Source organism: Salmo salar, chromosome 21 (genome assembly GCF_965601325.2).
Source record: "Salmo salar chromosome 21, fSalSal1, whole genome shotgun sequence".
NCBI classification, from domain to species: Eukaryota; Metazoa; Chordata; class Actinopteri; order Salmoniformes; family Salmonidae; genus Salmo; species Salmo salar.
The window spans coordinates 50,674,426-50,690,000 of NC_138311.1; the positions used below are offsets into that span (position 1 = coordinate 50,674,426).

At 44.5% G+C, this 15,575-nt stretch overlaps 1 protein-coding gene across 3 annotated transcripts in view; it reads left to right on the forward strand.

Moving 5' to 3' along the window:
• LOC106582452 (FERM, ARHGEF and pleckstrin domain-containing protein 1) overlaps positions 1-15,575 on the forward strand; it is a 177,085-nt gene that overhangs the window by 152,309 nt on the left and 9,201 nt on the right. For all 3 annotated transcript variants that reach the window (XM_014165575.3, XM_014165577.3, XM_014165576.3), the window contains exons 16-21: positions 6,911-7,044; positions 8,113-8,194; positions 10,024-10,261; positions 10,451-10,581; positions 10,912-10,980; positions 11,377-11,466. In XM_014165575.3, the coding sequence (XP_014021050.2) occupies positions 6,911-7,044; positions 8,113-8,194; positions 10,024-10,261; positions 10,451-10,581; positions 10,912-10,980; positions 11,377-11,466 (744 nt within the window). The remainder of the gene's footprint in view (positions 1-6,910; positions 7,045-8,112; positions 8,195-10,023; positions 10,262-10,450; positions 10,582-10,911; positions 10,981-11,376; positions 11,467-15,575) is intronic.

Genomic DNA, 15,575 nt, shown 5'->3' on the forward strand with positions numbered 1-15,575 from the left:
CTCTTTCTCTCTCATCTATATTCTCTCTCTCTCTTTCTCATATATATTCTCTCTCTCTTACTCTCTCATCTGTATTCTCTCATCTATATTCTCTCTCTTTCTCATCTGTATTCTCTCTCATCTATATTCTCTCTCTCTTTTTGTCTCATCTATATTCTCTCTCTCTTTCTCTCTCATCTGTACTCTCTCTCCCTTTTTCTCCTTCTCTTGGTTGGTGTTGTATTGTACCTCCCCCTGCAGTACAGTACCTTCCCCCTCCAGCATCACCCTGCAGTACTGTACCTTCCCCCTCCAGCATCACCCTGCAGTACAGTACCTTCCCCCTCCAGCATCACCCTGCAGTACAGTACCTTCCCCCTCCAGCATCACCCTGCAGTACAGTACCTTCCCCCTCCAGCATCACCCTGCAGTACTGTACCTTCCCCCTCCAGCATCACCCTGCAGTACTGTACCTTCCCCCTCCAGCATCACCCTGCAGTACTGTACCTTCCCCCTCCAGCATCACCCTGCAGTACTGTACCTTCCCCCTCCAGCATCACCCTGCAGTACTGTACCTTCCCCCTCCAGCATCACCCTGCAGTACTGTACCTTCCCCCTCCAGCATCACCCTGCAGTACTGTACCTTCCCCCTCCAGCATCACCCTGCAGTACTGTACCTTCCCCCTCCAGCATCACCCTGCAGTACTGTACCTTCCCCCTCCAGCATCACCCTGCAGTACTGTACTTCCTCCCACCTGCAGTACCGTACCTCTTCCCTCCTGCAGTACCGTACCTCTTCTCTCCTGCAGTACCGAATCTCCCCCCTCCTTCAGTACCAAACCTCCCCCCTCCTTCAGTACTGAACCTCCCCCTCCTGCACTACCTCTCCTCTCCTGCAGTACCGAACCTCCCCCCTCCTGCAGTACGGAACCTCCCCCCTCCTGCAGTACCAAATCTCCCCCCTCCTGCAGTACCGAACCTCCTCCCTCATGCAGTACCGAACCTCCCCCTCCTGCACTACCTCTCCTCTCCTGCAGTACCGAACCTCCCCCCTCCTGCAGTACGGAACCTCCCCCCTCCTGCAGTACCAAATCTCCCCCCTCATGCAGTACCGAACCTCCCCCTCCTTCAGTACCGAACCTCCCCCCTCCTGCAGTACCAAATCTCCCCCCTCATGCAGTACCGAACCTCCCCCCTCCTTCAGTACCGAACCTCCCCCCTCCTTCAGTACCGAACCTCCCCCCCCCTTCAGTACCGAACCTCCCCCCTCCTGCAGTACCGAACCTCCCCCCTCCTGCAGTACCGAACCTCCCCCCTCCTGCAGTACCAAATCTCCCCCCTCATGCAGTACTGAACCTCCCCGCTCATGCAGTACCGAACCTCCTCCCTCCTGCAGTACCTCTCCTCTCCTGCACTACCGAACCTCCCCCCTCCTGCAGTACGGAACCTCCCCCCTCCTGCAGTACCAAATCTCCCCCCTCCTGCAGTACCGAACCTCCTCCCTCATGCAGTACCGAACCTCCCCCCTCCTGCAGTACCTCTTCCCCCTCATGCAGTACCGAACCTCCCCCCTCCTTCAGTACCGAACCTCCCCCCTCCTGCAGTACCGAACCTCCTCCCTCCTGCAGTACCGAACCTCCTCCCTCCTGCAGTACCGAACCTCCCCCCTCCTGCAGTACCGAACCTCCCCCCTCCTGCAGTACGGAACCTCCCCCCTCCTGCAGTACGGAACCTCCCCCCTCCTGCAGTACCAAATCTCCCCCCTCATGCAGTACCTCTCCCCCCTCCTTCAGTACCGAACCTCCCCCCTCCTTCAGTACCGAACCTCCTCCCTTCTGCAGTACCGAACCTCCCCCCTCCTGCAGTACCGAACCTCCCCCCTCCTGCAGTACCGAACCTCCCCCCTCCTGCAGTACCGAACCTCCTCCCTCCTGCAGTACCGAACCTCCCCCCTCCTGCAGTACCGAATCTCCCCCCTCCTGCAGTACCAAATCTCCCCCCTCATGCAGTACTGAACCTCCCCCCTCATGCAGTACCGAACCTCCTCCCTCCTGCAGTACCTCTCCTCTCCTGCAGTACCGAACCTCCGCCCTCCTGCAGTACCGAACCTCCTCCCTCATGCAGTACCTCTCCTCTCCTGCAGTACCGTACCTCCTCCTAACCCCTCTCTCCAACCTATATACATTTACATGTTAGTAATGTAGCAGACGCTCTTATATAGAGCCACTTACAGTTAGTGCATCTATCTTCAGATAGCCAAATGGCACCCTATTCCCTACATAGTGCACTACTTTAGGTCACACTTCATTAGGATAGTCCGGATTGTCCATCTGTAGATGCTCCAGATGTTCTACAGATGGACATACTATCAACATACTATCTGTTGATAATCGACTGCTTGCTAAGGTTACGGTTAGGGTTTGGTTTAGAATAAGGGTAAGGGTTAAGTTTAGGGTTAGTAGATAGTTTAAATGTTACTGATAGTCTGTAGAGCATCTACAGATGGACTATCCAAATGACCTGAGTACAATGGGGACTATGTAGGGAATAGGGCTAAACCAAGTCCCCACCAGATAAACCAAGTCCCCACCAGATAAACCAAGCCCCCACCAGATAAACCAAGCCTCTACCAGATAAACCAAGTCCCCACCAGATAAACCAAGCCCCCACCAGATAAACCAAGCCTCTACCAGATAAACCAAGTCCCCACCAGATAAACCAAGTCCCCACCAGATAAACCAAGCCCCTACCAGATAAACCAAGTCCCCACCAGATAAACCAAGCCCCCACCAGATAAACCAAGTCCCCACCAGATAAACCAAGTCCCCACCAGATAAACCAAGTCCCCACCAGATAAACCAAGTCCCCACCAGATAAACCAAGCCCCCACCAGATAAACCAAGTCCCCACCAGATAAACCAAGTCCCCACCAGATAAACCAAGTCCCCACCAGATAAACCAAGCCCCCACCAGATAAACCAAGTCCCCACCAGATAAACCAAGTCCCCACCAGATAAACCAAGTCCCCACCAGATAAACCAAGTCACCACCAGATAAACCAAGCCCCCACCAGATAAACCAAGCCCCCACCAGATAAACCAAGCCCCCAGCACCCTAAACCATGTCAGGCTAATCTGATCAGGTAGCCTGTCATGTAATGTTCCCCTTGGGCCGTGTCAGGAATGATGGGATATTGTTTCCTCCATTCATCTCCAGGTCGTTAAAGGATTTGGTGGAAGTCATGAGAGCAACATGTGATTGTTGCTAAACCACATCACAGAGGTATTTTGGCAGAAGCACGTCAGTCATGCAGATTGTAATGCAGTCCAAGCTCCTAGTCAAATCAAATCAAATTTCAAATTCAAATTTATTTTTATATAGCCCTTCGTACATCAGCTGATATTCTCAAAGTGCTGTACAGAAACCCAGCCTAAAACCCCAAACAGCAAGCAAAGCATGTGAAAGAAGCACGGTGGCTAGGAAAAACTCCCTAGGAAAAACTCCCTAGAAAGGCCAAAAACCTAGGAAGAAACCTAGAGAGGAACCAGGCTATGAGGGGTGGCCAGTCCTCTTCTGGCTGTGCAGGGTGGATATTATAACAGAACATGGTCAAAATGTTAAAATGTTAAAATGTTCATAAATGACCAGCATGGTCAAATAATAATAATCATAGTAGTTGTTGAGGGTGCAACAAGCACGTCCGGTGAACAGGTCAGGGTTCCATAGCCGCAGGCAGAACAGTTGAAACTGGAGCAGCAGCACGGCCAGGTGGACTGGGGACAGCAAGGAGTCATCATACCAGGTAGTCCTGAGGCATGGTCCTAGGGCTCAGGTCCTCCGAGAGAAAGACAGAAAGAGAGAAAGAGAGAATTAGAGAGAGCATATTTAAATACACACAGGACACCGGATAAGACAAGAGAAATACTCCAGATGTAACAGACTGACCCTAGCCCCCCGACACATAAACTACTGCAGCATAAATACTGGAGGCTGAGACAGGAGGGATCAGAAGACACTGTGGCCCCATCCGATGATACCCCCGGACAGGGCCAAACAGGCAGGATATAACCCCACCCACTTTGCCAAAGCACAGCCCCCACACCACTAGAGGTATGTCTCCAACCACCAACTTACCGTCCTAAGACAAGGCCGAGTATAGCCCACAACGATCTCCGCCATGGCACAACCCAAGGGGGGGGGGGGGGTTGCGCCAACCCAGACAGGAAGACCACGTCAGTGACTCAACCCACTCAAGTGACGCACCCCTCCCATGGACGGCATGGAAGAACACCAGTAGGCCAGTGACTCAGCCTCTGTAAAAGGGTTAGAGGCAGAGAATCCCAGTGGAAAGAGGGGAACCGGCAAGGCAGAGACAGCAAGGGCGGTTCGTTGCTCCAGCCTTTCCGTTCACCTTCACACTCCTGGGCCAGACTATACTTAATCATAGGACCTACTGAAGAGATAAGTCTTCAGTAAAGACTTAACCTCTTGGGGCTAGGTGGGACGCTAGCGTGCCACCTGTGGTGCACTCCATCAACAGCAGGTGCATTTCAAGAGCGGCAAATTTGAATCCAAATAAATGTCAAAATTCAAATTTTTCAAAAATACAACTATGTTACACCATTTGAAAGATAAACATCTCCTTAATCTAACCACGTTTTACGATTTCAAAAAGGTTTTACGGCGAAAGCATAAATTTAGAGTATGTTAGGACAGTACATTTACAAGAGTTGTGTGTAATGTTTTGTCAAGTCAAAGACAGGGTCACCAAAACCATAAAACCAGCTAAAATGATACACTAACCTTTTACAATCTCCATCAGATGACACTCCTAGGACATTATGTTAGACAATGCATGCATTTTTAGTTCTATCAAGTTCATATTTATATACAAAAACAGCGTTTTACTATGGCATTGATGTTGAGGAAATCGTTTCCCTCCAATAACCGGCAGTCAAGTCAGCGTCACAAATTAAATAATTAAAATTAGAAAACATTGGTAAAATATTATATTGTCATTTAAAGAATTATAGATTTACATCTTTTGAACGCAATCAACTTGCCAGATTTAAAAATAACCTTACTGGGAAATCACACTTTGCAATAATCTGAGCACTGTGCCCAGAAAAATACGCGTTGCGATACAGACTAGACGTCATGTTGGGGAGATCTAAAATCGAAAATACTATGTAAATAATCCATTACCTTTGATTCTCTTCATCAGATGTCACTTCCAGGTATCACAGGTCCATAACGAATGTAGTTTTGTTCAAAAAAGCTCATCATTTATGTCCAAAAATCTCCGTCTCGTTAGCACATGATGTAAGCCAGCCGGACTTCTCGTCATGAACGAGGGGAAAAAATATATTTCCGTTCGTTCAAACATGTCAAACGTTGTATAGCATAAATCATTAGGGCCTTTTTTAACCAGAACATGAATAATATTCAAGGTGGACGAATGCATAGCCTTTTATAACGTATTGGAACGAGGGTACCCAACATGAAGTAGCGCGCCAGGTGTCTAATGGGACATCACCGTTCCATGGCTCTTGTTCGGTCAGATCTCCCTCCAGAAGACTCAAAACACTTTGTAAAGGCTGGTGACATCTAGTGGAAGCAATAGGAAGTGCCAAAATATTCCTAAACCCCTGTGTTTTTCAATGGGATAGGTTTAAAGTCAATACAACACATCAGGTATCCACTTCCTGTCAGAAAATGTCTCAGGGTTTTGCCTGCCAAATGAGTTCTGTTATACTCACAGACACCATTCAAACAGTTTTGGAAACTTTAGAGTGTTTTCTATCCATATATAATAAGTATATGCATATTCTAGTTACTGGGTAGGATTAGTAACCAGATTAAATCGGGTACATTTTTTTTATCCAGACGTGCAAATGCTGCCCCCTAGACCCAACAGGTTAAAGGTTGAGACTGAGTCTGCGTCTCTCACATTGGTAGGCAGACCATTCCATAAAAATGGAGCTCTATAGGAGAAAGCCCTACCTCCAGCCGTTTGCTTAGAAATTCTAGGGACAATTAGGAGGCCTGCGTCTTGTGACCGTAGCGTACGTGTAGGTATGTACGGCAGGACCAAATCGGAAAGATAGGTAGGAGCAAGCCCATGTAATGCTTTGTAGGTTAGCAGTAAAACCTTGAAATCAGCCCTTGCCTTAACAGGAAGCCAGTGTAGGGAGGCTAACACTGGAGTAATATGATCAAATTTTTTGGTTCTAGTCAGGATTCTAGCAGCCGTATTTAGCACTAACTGAAGTTTATTTAGTGCTTTATCCGGGTAGCCGGAAAGTAGAGCATTGCAGTAGTCCAGCCTAGAAGTAACAAAAGCATGGATTAATTTTTCTGCGTCATTTTTGGACAGAAAATTTCTGATTTTTGCAATGTTACGTAGATGGAAAAAAGCTGTCCTTGAAACAGTCTTGATATGTTCTTCAAAAGAGAGATCAGGGTCCAGAGTAACGCCGAGGTCCTTCACAGTTTTATTTGAGACGACTGTACAACCATCCAGATTAATTGTCAGATTCAACAGAAGATCTCTTTGTTTCTTGGGACCTAGAACAAGCATCTCTGTTTTGTCCGAGTTTAAAAGTAGAAAGTTTGCAGCCATCCACTTCTTTATGTCTGAAACACAGGCTTCTAGCGAGTCCACCAGAACCACTGTTTTTCACCTCATTAGATTGCACGTCCTCATTTGACTACTGGCAATTGACAACGTCACTATTTACACAATGAAGTGAGTGCACTGTGCTCTAATGCAGAACTTGATTTCTCTTTCTCTCTCTGTGTGTGTGTGTGTGTGTGTGTGTGTGTGTGTGTGTGTGTGTGTGTGTGTGTGTGTGTGTGTGTGTGTGTGTGTGTGTGTGTGTGTGTGTGTGTGTGTGTGTGTGTGTGTGTGTGTGTGTGTGTGTCATCCCAGTCTTTTCAGGACTCGGTGGGTAAAGACGAAGCCGTGCCGGACTCCCTGAAGAGCACCATCTTCACCAACTTTGACCCTCTGTACAAGTTCCAGTCCGGCTTCCTCAGAGAGGTTGAGCAGAGGCTGGCTTTATGGTGAGATGGCACGTCACTGGAGAATTACAATCCATCAGCGTCACAATCACCCACAATGATAAATGTATTTTGTAGTTCAGGCTATTTTCTCACAAAATGTCACTCCAAATAGCCTCGTTTTTTGGCGTAAGACCCTCTTGGAATAAGAACACAGTTTGTAGCGTGGTTTGGTTTGGGGTTTCATTGATCCTGGGTATTGACATTCATTCTGGGAGGCCTCATCACAGAGACACACACACACCTCCTGTGGAGCTGGGGTTTCCATGGCAACAGTCGCGCTGCATCAAGCCACTTCTTCTCCTCCTAGTCCTGTGGGTTATTCCACTGTCTGCTCCTCTTAATGATATGGTCCCTACGTCAGAGCCCCGACTGGCAGACTGTCACGACTACAGACATCGTACTGTCCAGCCTTATTACAAGACTAAACCACAGAGCCAGAGACAGACCTACAAGGAAGACATGACTGGGTTTTCACTCAAAACATGGCCGACATCTGGCCCAAAGGCAAACGAGCTGACCAACTACGGAGCACAGATACATGCCATCTACTTTTCATATGTGACGTACAGTTGACTTATTTTAGCCCTCTCTTGATCCGAGATTAAAGAGCTGGTAGTGGGATGTGTGAGTGGATAGGGGTTGCATCTCAAAGGAACGACATTCAGAACGTCCTCTCTCGTTTTTCTATTACCCTCCCCATAATGTATTGGTTGATATTTTGAATGAAAGAGTATTGAGAATGATGTCAGTTCACATGGTGCTGAATCTAGTCGTCAACTGAAATTCATGCTCAAGAGAGACACCTGCTGGTGGTGTTCAGCAGTGCAGGTAAATTCATGCTCAAGAGAGACACCTGCTTGTGGCGTTCAGTGGTGCAGGTAAATTCATGCTCAAGAGAGACACCTGCTGGTGGTGTTCAGCAGTGCTGGTAAAGGTTAACCATTTGATTGGAATTCCCTTGCATGATTGTTTACATGAATATGAAATATGACTTTAAGTGCTTAAAATACACACACACACACTAGCACTAAACTGTTCCAGAGAAATAAACATACTGTTTTATTTTAGGGAAGGGTGCTCCAATGCCCACATCAAAGGAGACTACCAGCGCATCGGGGATGTCATGCTAAAGCACCTACAGGGACTAAAGGTGTGGGCTCCTCTTTCACATTTTTATTGCACTTGTTATGTACTTCACTATGTATCTGCACCACTCCTCTATGAACAAATATATGCTGCCTTGTGTAAAGCCTGCCTGTAGCCCTACCCTGCTCCAGGGGACTGCTCTGTGGCTGACCCTATGCTGCTCCTAGCCTGTCGTATGTGTGTGATATGGTCGTTCAAATATGTTCGTTCTACTCTATTCTACTCTACTATATTCTATTCTACTCTACTTTATGATATTATATTGTACTCTATTCTACTCTATTCTGCTCTACTCTACTTTATTCTACTCTACTCTACTCTATTCTGCTCTATTCTACTCTACTTTATTATATTTTATCTACTCTATTCTACTCTACTCTATTCTGCTCTGTTGTATTCTACTCTACTCTATTCTGCTCTATTCTACTGTACTTTATTATATTTTATCTACTCTATTCTACTCTACTCTAATCTGCTCTATTCTACTCTACTTTATTATATTTTATCTACTCTATTCTGCTCTATTTTATTCTTCTTCATTCTACTCTACTTTATTATATTCTACTCTATTCAACTCTATTCTGCTCTATTCTACTCTATTCTATTCTACTTCATTCTACTCTACTTTATTATATTCTATTCTACTCTGTTCTGCTCTATTCTACTCTATTCTACTCTACTTTATTATATTCTACTCTTTTCTACTCTACTCTGCTTTATTCTGCTCTATTCTATTCTACTTCATTCTACTCTACTTTATTATATTCTATTCTATTCTACTCTACTTTATTATATTCTACTCTACTCTATTCTTCTCTATTTTACTCTTTTCTATTCTACTCTATTCTGCTCTGTTCTAATCTACTCTACTCTATTCTGCTCTATTCTGCTCTATTCTATTCTACTTCATTCTACTCTACTTTATTATATTCTATTCTACTCTATTCAACTCTATTCTGCTCTATTCTACTCTATTCCATTCTACTTCATTCTACTCTACTTTATTATATTCTATCTACTCTATTCTACTCTGCTCTATTCTGCTCTATTCTATTCTACTTCATTCTACTCTACTTTATTATATTCTACTCTATTCAACTCTATTCTGCTCTATTCTACTCTATTCTATTCTACTTCATTCTACTCTATTTTATTATATTCTATTCTACTCTGTTCTGCTCTATTCTACTCTACTTTATTATATTCTACTCTTTTCTACTCTACTCTGCTTTATTCTGCTCTATTCTATTCTACTTCATTCTACTCTACTTTATTATATTCTATCTACTCTATTCTACTCTGCTCTATTCTGCTCTATTCTATTCTACTTCATTCTACTCTACTTTATTATATTCTACTCTATTCAACTCTATTCTGCTCTATTCTACTCTATTCTATTCTACTTCATTCTACTCTACTTTATTATATTCTATTCTACTCTGTTCTGCTCTATTCTACTCTATTCTACTCTACTTTATTAAATTCTACTCTTTTCTACTCTACTCTGCTCTATTCTATTCTACTTCATTCTACTCTACTTTATTATATTCTATTCTACTCTATTCAACTCTATTCTGCTCTATTCTACTCTATTCTATTCTACTTCATTCTACTCTACTTTATTATATTCTATTCTACTCTATTCTGCTATATTCTACTCTATTCTACTCTACTTTATTATATTCTACTCTTTTCTACTCTACTCTGCTTTATTCTGCTCTATTCTATTCTACTTCATTCTACTCTACTTTATTATATTCTACTCTATTCTACTCTATTCTACTCTATTCTACTCTATTCTACTCTACTCTACTCTAATATATAATTTTCTAGCCACTGACAGCCCACCTCCAGAAGCACTCGGAGGCCCTGGTGGAGCTGGAGAAGGCGTGCCGGGGCTCCCGGCGGCTGGAGGTGCTGGTCCGAGACTTTGAGCTGCAAAAGGTGTGCTACATCCCCCTCAACGTGTTCATCCTCCGGCCCCTGCACCGCCTCATGCATTACAAGCAGATCCTGGAGCGCCTCTGCAAACACTACCCCCCCGCACATGTGGACTTCAGGGACTGCAGAGGTAACTGTTACTGTTCTGTACACAGTCAGAACTGTTAGACTGAAGCAGGCTATCTAGGCTATCTGGTGCAGTTGAGGGCCTCATTTTGCAGTTGAGGGCTTTCTGGTGCAGTTGAGGGCCTCCTGGTGCAGTTGAGGTCTATGACATCATAAATGAGTGTTGTTTCTAATTGAATGGCCTCTCCTCTAGCTGCACTGGCAGACGTGTCAGAGGTGGTGTCCCAGCTCCATGGAAGTATGATCAAGATGGAGAACTTCCAGAAGCTGCTGGAGCTTATGAAGGATTTGATTGGCATCGACAATCTAGTCACTCCAGGGAGGGTGAGTTCAAGGAGAGACCGGACTCCATCCCAATTGGGACCCTATTCCCTATATAGTGCACTACTTTTGACCAGGGCCCTATTCAAAAGTAGTGTACTATGTAGGGAATATCCCCATATCAACAGTTTGCAGAAGCTAGTTTGAAGGACTCCTTTTGTTTGGTCAGTCGTTTTATGTCTTTCTGAGTTGTTGTCTTTCTCTGAGACTTGACTTGGGATGTTGTGATTGGGATGTTGTGATTGACGTTGGATGTTGTGTTTGACTTGGGATGTTGTGTTTGATTTGGGATTTTGGGATTGACGTAGGATGTTGTGATTTGTGTTTTTTCAGGAGTTCCTCAGGTTAGGCTGTCTCAGCAAGCTGTCTGGAAAAGGTCTCCAGCAACGAATGTTTTTCCTGGTAATCTCTGCAATTTATCTAAGATTGTCATCTTGAATGAGTTATTAAACAGATTATTCAGTGATCTCACAACATAGACAGTTATGACAAGTAGAGCTCTATGTCTAACCTCCCCAGTATGAATGGCTTTGTCCAAAATGCCTCAAAGACGACGGCTTCCTTACCTTTCCACACAGCTGTTTACTGTTCTTTCAGCCAGAGTCCCTCTTTGTTATTGTAGGGCATCTAATGAGACCAAGACTCATCTGAATCACGATTCATATAAGAAACAGATTGAATGTAATCCAGTTGGATCAGGTGTATCCCTGACAGAGCTAATGTATTTATTGAGCCACAAACATTCACTCAATGTTCTTTTTGTGTCAGTGATTGAAGTCTCTGTTTTCTTGGTGACAGTTCAATGATGTTCTGTTGTATACGAGTCGAGGGATGACAGCAACGAACCAGTTCAAAGTGCACGGGCAGCTCCCTCTCTATGGCATGACAGTACGTCTCTTTTCTTCCCCTCTCATTACCCTCCCAGCCTTGTGCCCTGCCTTGGAGCACAGCACAGTAGAGCACAGTAGATTAGAGTACAGTAGTGCCTCAGTAGAGTAGAGTACAGTAGAGCACAGTAGAGTACAGTAGAGTACAGTACAGTAGAGCACAGTAGAGTAGAGCACAGTAGAGTACAGTAGAGTACAGTAGAGCGCAGTAGAGTACAGTACAGTAGAGCTCAGTACAGTAGAGTGGAGTTCAGTACAGTAGAGCACAGTACAGTTGAGTAGAGTACAGTAGAGCACAGTACAGTACAGTAGAGTTCAGTAGAGTACAGTACAGTTCAGTACAGTAGAGCACAGTACAGTAGAGTTCATTACAGTAGAGTAGAGTACAGTAGAGCACAGTTCAGTTCAGTACAGTACAGTAGAGCACAGTCGAGTACAGTACAGTAGAGCACAGTAGAGCATAGTAGAGTAGAACACATTAGAGTACAGTAGAGCACAGTAGATCACAGTACAGTAGAGCACAGTACAGTAGAGTAGAGCACAGCAGAGCAGAGTACAGCAGAGCTGAGTACAGTAGAGCACAGTAGAGTACAGTACGGTAGAGTTCAGTAGAGCACAGTACAGTAGAGTTCAGTACAGTAGAGTTCAGTACAGTAGAGCAGAGTACAGTACAGTAGAACACAGTAGAGTACAGTAGAGCACAGTATAGTAGAAGACAGTACAGTAGACCACAGTAGATCAGAGTACAGTAGAGCACAGTGCAGTAGAGTTCAGCACAGTAGAGTAGAGTACAGTAGAGCACAGTAGAGTACAGTAGAGTAGAGCAAATCGCAGTAGAGCACAGCACAGTAGAGTACAGCACAGTAGAGTACAGCACAGTAGATTACAGTGGAACAAAGTAGAGTAGAGCCCAGTAGAGTAGAGTACAGTAGAGCACAGTAGAGTTGAGCAGAGTAGAGTACAGTACAGTAGAGTACAGTACAGTAGAGTTTAGTACAGTAGAGCACAGTACAGTACAGTAGAGTTCAGTACAGTAGAGTAGAGTACAGTAGAGCACAGTAGAGCACAGTAGAGCACAGTAGAGCGAAGTAGAGCACAGTAGAGTGAAGTAGAGCAGAGTAGAGTAGAGTAGAGCACAGTAGAGTAGAGCACAGTAGAGCTACAGTACAGTAGAGTACAGTACAGTAGAGTTTAGTACAGTAGAGCACAGTACAGTACAGTAGAGTTCAGTACAGTAGTATAGTACAGTAGAGCACACTAGAGTGAAGTAGAGTACAGTAGAGGGACAGTAGAGTACAGTAGAGTGACAGTAGAGCACAGTAGAGTAGAGCACAGTAGAGTAGAGTACACTAGAGCACAGTACAGTAGAGTTCAGTACGGTAGAGCACAGTACAGTACAGTAGCGTAGAGCACAGTAGAGTACAGTACAGTAGAGCATAGTACAGTAGAGCACAGTAGAGCAGAGTAGAGGGACAGTACAGTACAGTACAGTAGAGTTCAGTACAGTAGAGCAGTCAGTACAGTAGAGCTAGAGTACAGTAGAGCACAGTAGAGACAGTACAGTAGAGCACAGTAGAGTATAGTACAGTAGAGTTCAGTACAGCAAAGTTCAGTACAGTACAGTGGAGTTCAGTACAGTATAGTTCAGTACAGTACAGTAGAGTACAGTAGAGTTCAGTTCAGTAGAGTACAGTAGAGTACAGTACAGTACAGTAGAGTTCAGTAGAGCACAGTAGAGTAGAGCACAGTAGAGCACAGTAGAGTTCAGTAGAGTAGAGTACAGTAGAGCACAGTACAGTACAGTAGAGTTTAGTACAGTACAGTAGAGCACAGTAGAGTTCAGTAGAGCACAGTACAGTAGAGCACATTACAGTAGAGCACAGTACAGTAGAGTACAATAGAGTACAGTAGATAGAGTACAATAGAGTACAGTAGTACAATAGAGTACATTACAGTAGAGTAGAGTACAGTACAGTACAGTACAGTAGAGTTCAGTACAGTAGAGCACAGTACAGTAGCGTAGAGTACAGTAGAGCACAGTACAGTAGATAACAGTAGAGCACAATACAGTAGAGTTCAGCACAGTAGAGTAGAGCACAGTAGAGTTGAGTACAGTAGAGTACAGTACAGTAGAGTACATTACAGTAGAGTTCAGTACAGTAGAGTACAGTAGAGCACAATACAGTAGAGTTCAGCACAGTAGAGTAGAGCACAGTAGAGTTGAGAAGAGTAGAGTACAGTAGAGTACATTAGAGCAGAGTACATTACAGTAGAGTTCAGTACAGTAGAGTTCAGTACAGTACAGTTCAGTACAGTACAGTGGAGTTCAGTACAGTAGAGTTCAGCACAGTAGAGTAGAGCACAGTAGAGCACAGTACAGCACAGTACAGTAGAATTCAGCACAGTAGAGTAGAGCAGAGTACAGTACAGTATTGTACAGTACAGTAGAGTTCATGTAGAGTTCAGTACAGTAGAGTACAGTAGAGTACAGTACAGTAGAGCACAGTACAGTGGAGTTCATTACAGTAGAATTCAGTACAGTAGAGCACAGTTCAGTACAGTAGAGTAGAGCACAGTAAAGCACAGTAGAGTACAGTAGAGCACAGTAGAGTACAGTAGAGCACAGTAGAGCACAGTACAGTAGAGCACAGTACAGTACAGTAGAGCACAGTAGAGCATAGTACAGTAGAGCACATCACTATACAGTACAGCACAGTAGAGCACAGTAGCGTAGAGCACAGTAGAGCACAGTAGAGTAGCAGTGGAGCACAGTACAGTAGAACACAGTAGAGTACAGTAGTGTACAGTAGAGTACAGTAGGGTACAGTAGAGCACAGTAATGTACAGTAAAGTAGAGTTCAGTACAGTAGAGTTGAGTACAGTCGAGCACAGTAGAGTAGAGCACAGTAGAGCACCGTAGAGTACAGTACAGTAGAGCCCTGTAGAGTAGAGTAGAGCACAATAGAGTACAGTACAGTAGAGTTCAGTACAGCATAGTTCAGTACAGTGGAGTAGAGTACAGTACAGTAGAGTTCAGTACAGTACTGTGCAGTAGAGTTCAGTACAGTAGAGTAGAGCACAGTAGAGTACATTAGAGCACAGTACAGTGCAGTAGAGCACAGTACAGTAGAGTTCAGTACAGTAGAGTACAGTAGAGCACAGTACAGTACAGTAGAGTTCAGTACAGTAGAGTACAGTACAGCACAGTACAGTATAGTTCAGTACAGTACAGTAGAGCACAGTAGAGTTCAGTAGAGCACAGTACAGTAGAGCACAGTACAGTAGAGAAGAGTACAGTAGAGTACAGTGCAGTATAGTACAGTACAGTAGAGTTCAGTACTGTAGAGCACAGTAGAGTAGAGCACAGTAAAGTACATTAGAGCACAGTACAGTGCAGTAGAGCACAGTACAGTAGAGTTCAGTACAGTAGAGTTCAGTACAGTACAGTAGAGTACAGTACAGCACAGTACAGCACAGTACAGTAGAGCACAGTACAGTAGAGCACAGTACAGTAGCGAAGAGTACAGTAGAGTACAGTGCACTATAGTACATTACAGTAGAGCAGAGTACAGTAGAGTACAGTAGAGTACAGTACAGTAGAGTACAGTAGAGTACATTCAAGTACAGTACAGTAGAATATAGTACAGTACAGTAGAGTACAGTACAGTACAGTAGGCCACATTAGAGTACAGTACAGTAGAGCAGAGTACAGTAGATTAGAGTACAGTAGAGTAGAGTACCGTAGAATGCAGTACAGAAGAGTACAGTACAGTAGAGCAGAGTACTGTACCGTAGAGTACAGTAGAGTACAGTACATTAGAGCAGAGCACAGTAGAGTACATTAGTTTTCACAAGCTTGTAATTATTTACTGTGAATGAACTGCTGTGCCACTTTAACTCTTTAACTCCCTCCATCTGTCTCTCTCTTTAACTCCCTCCATCTGTCTCTCTCTTTAACTCCCTCCATCTGTCTCTCTCTTTAACTCCCTCCATCTGTCTCTCTCTTTAACTCCCTCCATCTGTCTCTCTCTTTAACTCCCTCCATCTGTCTCTCTCTTTAACTCCCTCCATCTGTCTCTCTCTTTAACTCCCTCCATCTGTCTCTCTCTT